Source organism: Pygoscelis adeliae, unplaced genomic scaffold, assembly GCF_000699105.1.
Source record: "Pygoscelis adeliae isolate BGI_AS28 unplaced genomic scaffold, ASM69910v1 Scaffold171, whole genome shotgun sequence".
NCBI lineage: Eukaryota > Metazoa > Chordata > Aves > Sphenisciformes > Spheniscidae > Pygoscelis > Pygoscelis adeliae.
The window spans coordinates 305,757-311,137 of NW_008824186.1; the positions used below are offsets into that span (position 1 = coordinate 305,757).

At 46.8% G+C, this 5,381-nt stretch overlaps 1 protein-coding gene across 1 annotated transcript in view; it reads left to right on the plus strand.

Moving 5' to 3' along the window:
- MICALCL (MICAL C-terminal like) overlaps window positions 1-5,381 on the plus strand; it is a 39,933-nt gene that overhangs the window by 11,463 nt on the left and 23,089 nt on the right. The window contains exon 5 of the mRNA XM_009334568.1: window positions 4,445-4,542. Coding sequence (XP_009332843.1) covers window positions 4,445-4,542 — 98 coding nt within the window. The remainder of the gene's footprint in view (window positions 1-4,444; window positions 4,543-5,381) is intronic.

The following is a 5,381-nucleotide window of genomic DNA, read 5'->3' on the forward strand; positions in this document are numbered from 1 at the left end:
CCCCCCCCCTTCACTCTCTGGCTTCTGCTACATTAGCTGACCATGTGTCTTTTCTGTCTCTGTTCAGCACTACAGAGAGCCAACAGTTTTCACTCCACGGCATTAAATAAGTATCAAAATTGGAGAAGAAAACTCCAAACGGGTGAGTAAAGCCTGAGAAGCGACTGTTTCTTCTATTTGTACTGTCTTTTGTTTTCCCGTCTCCTAAATGTCTGTTTCTCCTTCTTTCCTTTAAAAGTTTTTTATTTTTGTCACTAGATGAGAAGACAGAGATGTAAAATGCAACGAATATTTCTTTTCTATTTTTTTGTCCTGAAAAGATCAAATTCCCTTTTTGCACGACTGTTCCCTACGTTATTACACCCACCAGCAAGTGGTGTCCACTTTAATTCTCCAGCCAAGAAAACGCATCCCTGTCTCTAGCCCTGAGTGTGCCAGTTGCTTTTGATCAGGTGCAATGATGGGTCTAACATTTTCAGTATCACTTATTAGAACTGCTCCTGGAGGTGCCTATTTACACCCACCTACACGTGCTCTATCACCTCTTTTTTTGCTGGAAAAAACAGGTGATGTTTCTGGGTTACAGAAAGGGAACAAGTACTAATAGCCATCACAAGAGGTGAGCTGGTGAAAATGAGCATTACTAGTTCTTGTCCTCTAGCAGTTTCACTTGGTTTGGGCTGACCCCCTCTGCCTGAGGGAATCGCACAGGAATGCAGTGATTTCAGTAGCGACTGGGTCTGTGCTCAGTTCACTTCTGAAACACGATGCAGTCATTCCTTGCAACCGGGGCTGCATCTAAGGAATTGTCCTGGGCTGCAGTCACAAAACAAGGCGGCCATCCCCAGTCACACCTCTGCTGCTCATAACGGGGTCGCCCAGCAGCCTCGGCACAGCCTCTCTGCAAGCGCACACGGTGCCTGCCCAGTGCCCACTAAGGACTCACAGGTACTTGCCGAAATTGATCATACCAGTATGGGAGCTAGGTGAGCTTACCAGCATCCCTCTCAAAACTTAGTTAGAAACACAGGCGTATCTGTTAGGCTGGGGTGTTGCTAGCCTTAAGTATAAAGCATCAATGTACAGCAGCAGAAAGAAAGGATTTGTGCATGTGACTGAGTGCCACAGTTTCTGGGCATGGAGGCAGTGGGTTTTGGGGAATGGCAGTGACAGCCACTTTTTAACCCTGCCCTCAGCTGCCCTCTGCAATGGAGGGGATTTCTGCTGCTGCTCAGAGTCTCAGTTGCCTTCAGAGAAGTTAAGGGCTCTGCTGCTGAAACAAGCAGGATCCCTGTGTCTGTTATGGGACCAGCATTCAAACAGAGGTGTCTTGGCTTGCTTGGTTTGAATGCACAAACAAGCTTCAAGATTATTTGCAAGTACCCACTGTAGGAAGAATTTTTATATCTCAAAAGAGGAGACAAGCAGCATCTCTCCTTCCTGGCATCGGACTTGCCTTCGAGTCAGATGCCTGCAGGTACACGTGAGCACTGTCACTACCAACACTGTAGTTCCTTGGAGGCCCCTGGTGCCACACGTCTGGGATAACTCAGTAAATCTTAGTAGAGGATGCATGGACCTATTTCACAGTCCTGAGAGGATGCTCCCACCAAGCTCGACTTCAGCAAACCATCCCCTGTGACGGGCTGTCCCCACAGAGGCAGCCGTGGCAGACGGACAGGCAGATGGGCCGCGATGGGGCTGTGTTCCCTGGGATTCACTGCACCTCCAAGGCGCAGGGGACTTGCCGTGCCTGCAAGGCCTCTCTGGAGCAGCTGCTTGGGATGTCCCACCTGGGGGAAGGCTGTCCCCTGCCCAGGATGGGGAGGCAGAGCAGGGTGCCCTCAAAGTCTCATGGCATTTGTGTCAGCCTCAGGACTGTCTCTGAGCACTGTACAGGATTTTAGGACTGGCTTATAATCAGGTGTTGGCTTCACCAAAGGCTTGGATTTAAAATCTTGCCTTAATTAATCTCAGTTTTTAAAAGATCGAGCAAAAATTATGTTTATTCCAGGTTTGAGGGGAAAAAAAGAAAGACTGAGAGGGAAGAAGAGAAGACCGGGGGTCACTCTTAATTTCGACTCATTTTCAGCTTGTTCTCAGCAAGTGTATTACTTAATTGTTTGCCAATTAATTTTCATATCATTTGATTAAAATCTTCCGTGTGCCTCCAAAGGGCTCTAGAGGGAGCTAAAAGCCTTTGAGAGGGAAGCGACGCGCTGCATGAATTTGCCTGAACCTCAAGTATGCTATTAAAACGAGGTGTAAAGCGCATTCAGCGTATACTGGGAACAGAATAAAGGCGTTTTTTACTCTCTGGAGGAACACTGTAAATCTTAGTTTCTATATTTAATCCACTTAATATTTGGTTACAAGAATTCATATGATCATCAGTCACATGAAAGAAAAATCTGTCTCCTTTTCAGACTTATTTCCCAAAACACATATGTTTCATAAACAGCATGAGGTACGCGGCCAAGGAAAGGAAATCAGTGTCATGGTTATATTGTATGAAGGGCTCAGAGCAGGATATTACCTTTCAAAATCTTTAATCCCCATCGCACAGCCACAGGGAACACCACGCTCTTAATTTATCTTGGTCAATTTGAGTAGTTTTTGGGCCAAGCAGATCATGATAGTGCCCCAGGGAACTTTTTTTAAAATCCTGTTTTGAATGTGAAGCTGCAAATACAGGTTCAGCGTCTTGGTGGGAATACGTCCATTATCTCTGTGAAAGACAGCAAGCTGTGGCTTTGTGCAAAGTGATGTTCTCGCATGTGCAGGCCCTGTCCTTGTAAGCTAATGCACACCCACGAGAGCTGTGGTGGGAAGTAGTTCTCCCCATGGGCACGTGCCGTTACCCTGCAGACCCCCGGGCTGTGGGTTTTAAGCTCTCATCGACGTTACGGCTGTCATTGCTGCAGTGGTTGCGTTTTCCCCTCGGTGTGCTAAGCCATGACGTTTGCTTGTGTCAGGAGGCGAAGGGCTTTAGTGGATCAGGCTAACCCCCCTGGCTCACTTATATGGGGGTTTCATCCTCATTTGGGATTCTCATCTTTTCCCATGGTCAATTTGCTATACAGAATATAAAGGTCAATGTGCACGGGTGGGAAAGGAGGAGCGTTTGTACTGGGGATGGAGAATTGGGGTAGGGTGGGGATAAGCCATGAAAATGAAGATGGAGTAGCTCAAGTTTGATGCTGCTTTCTTAGAGGACCATCGTTGGACTTTCTCAATGTGTCTGAAATTATTTGAAGGGTGGTTTTTTCTCTTTCTTTCCCCTCCCCTGAAAACTCATTGCAAAAATATACAGAAAGCAAGACCAGCAGCAGACCAGAATTATGGTATCCCTTTGACCAGGTGACAAAAGCTGGATTTGTCTCCATTCAGCCCCTCGTTGCTGGTCCCTATGGGAGTTCCTTAATGAACTCCAGTGCATCGTTTCCCTCCGTACTTGACTGAATGTAACAAATTGCATCAAGATTAGGAATGCACAGGTGAGACACTGGGAGGAAAGGAAAGTTGGCCTCTCTCCCTGGCTTGGCTTTTCTGAAGTCCACATGCAGGAACTGTCTTCTTTCTCTCGTGTGTTGCTTTTGTCTTTATGCAGCTTTTAATTCCTACATAGAAGAATGAAAGTTTGCTTTGGGAACCTTTGTGGGTTTCAGAACTAATAATTGGGTTTGGGAGTTAATAATTCAGCTATAAATATACTTGTCATGTTAAAGCTTGACATGGTAATATCTTGGCTCTGGGATACTTTTCTTCTGTCCAAAGATTATTATGTAAAATTCCCACAGGCACAAATATTAGAGAGCTCTCCTGACCCCCTTCGGGTGCAAGTTACCTCCCTACTTTTGTTTCTAGCAGGTCTAAGTCTGTCTGTGCTAGTTTTGGTTCAAGACCTTTAGCAATTAGTTACCTTGCCTGATCCTAGGAGAGACCCCAGTGCACCGCCCTTTGGCCTGGCATGGGAGACCGCAGGATTGTTTCTGTCCTTACTGCCTGCAGGTGGTTGCATTTCCCATTTCTTTCCCATTCTGACGGACAGCCCTCTCAGAAGTCATCCATTTTCTTCATTTCTTGGAACTACCCAAAGCTTCACAAGTCACTGGTTGTTTCGACTGCCTCTGCTTTTAAGGCCTGAAAACCCTCTGAAAAAGGGTAGTTTTCCAGAAAGTTTCCTGGAACTCAAAAGCTGCTTCGCTACGTCCAGCCAAAAAGTGGAAGCATTTCAGGCCCACCGCTGAAAACATCAACATGTGTTTGGCACAGTGTGCACACACATGTGAGTGAGGCCATAAACTTCATTACTGTATGTCAGCTCTTCAGGTACAACTGTATCCAGATGACTTCTTACCTTTCTACTCTCGTTCTTTAATTGCAAACTTTATTTAAGACAAAAGCAATACAAATATGATGGTAAAATTTGTGTCTTTGGCAGGTTTCCCTCTACTGTCCAGCAAGAAACCTGGGCTACACTGGAAGGACAGCTCAGCCAGCTGTCAAAGTGGTCCTGGAGAGGATCACTCCCAAACACAGGTACAAAGGAGATTTGTGCGGAGTAAAATGAGCGTAACTACTGTTGGGGCGTGTCTGCTCTCAGCAGGCTGTCTGAGCATCCTCTGCTCTTTCAAATAGTTTTGGTTCTCACAGTAACCACCAAAAGTTGGAGTTATGCCTGTGCTATACATAGGAAAGAGTCTTGGATGCTCTGATTGATATAACCATTCCCAAGTCATGCAGCTAAGTGGCATTTGCTTTCTGTGGGACTCAGACCTCGATCACACTTAGAATTAGGCACTAACCTGTTGCGTAAGCACCACCACCCTGCCCTTCCCTCACAGCATGGGGTTTAGCTGCCACTGGGATTTCCTCTGTGTCACAGTTTCTGCCCAAAGGAGAGGAACCCCCCCAAATCTCTGTCCCCTGGTGCTTCCGAGCTGGCTGTTGGTTTGCCCATATGGTTATAGGGCTGGATGGAAACGTGTGGGATGTTGGTCAAGGCCAGGTACCATCAGCGGTGGGGTGAGAAAGTGTCACGTCTAAGTGGCTTAAATACCACTTCATCACTGTGCGTCACTGGGCGAAAGGCAAATGCCAGCACCCGCCTTGGAGAGCAAATCTGAGAGCCAAGGTAAGGGCCCGCACAGTGCCGGCCATAGGAAACCTGGCATGGGATTCTGGGGGATTTCAGGCCATTGCAGCCCTTAGACATAGGTGTGCCCGTGTCTAATGTTTACCCCTTGCATCCAGTGGGCAGAAGACTTCTTTTTTTAATTTGCAGCAGGCCCTTGGCTCCACACCTCCTACAGCTCAGGAGCATCTTCAGCTTCCTTCGAGACCTAGGATTTCCATCGTACGTTCTTCCTTTTTTTTTT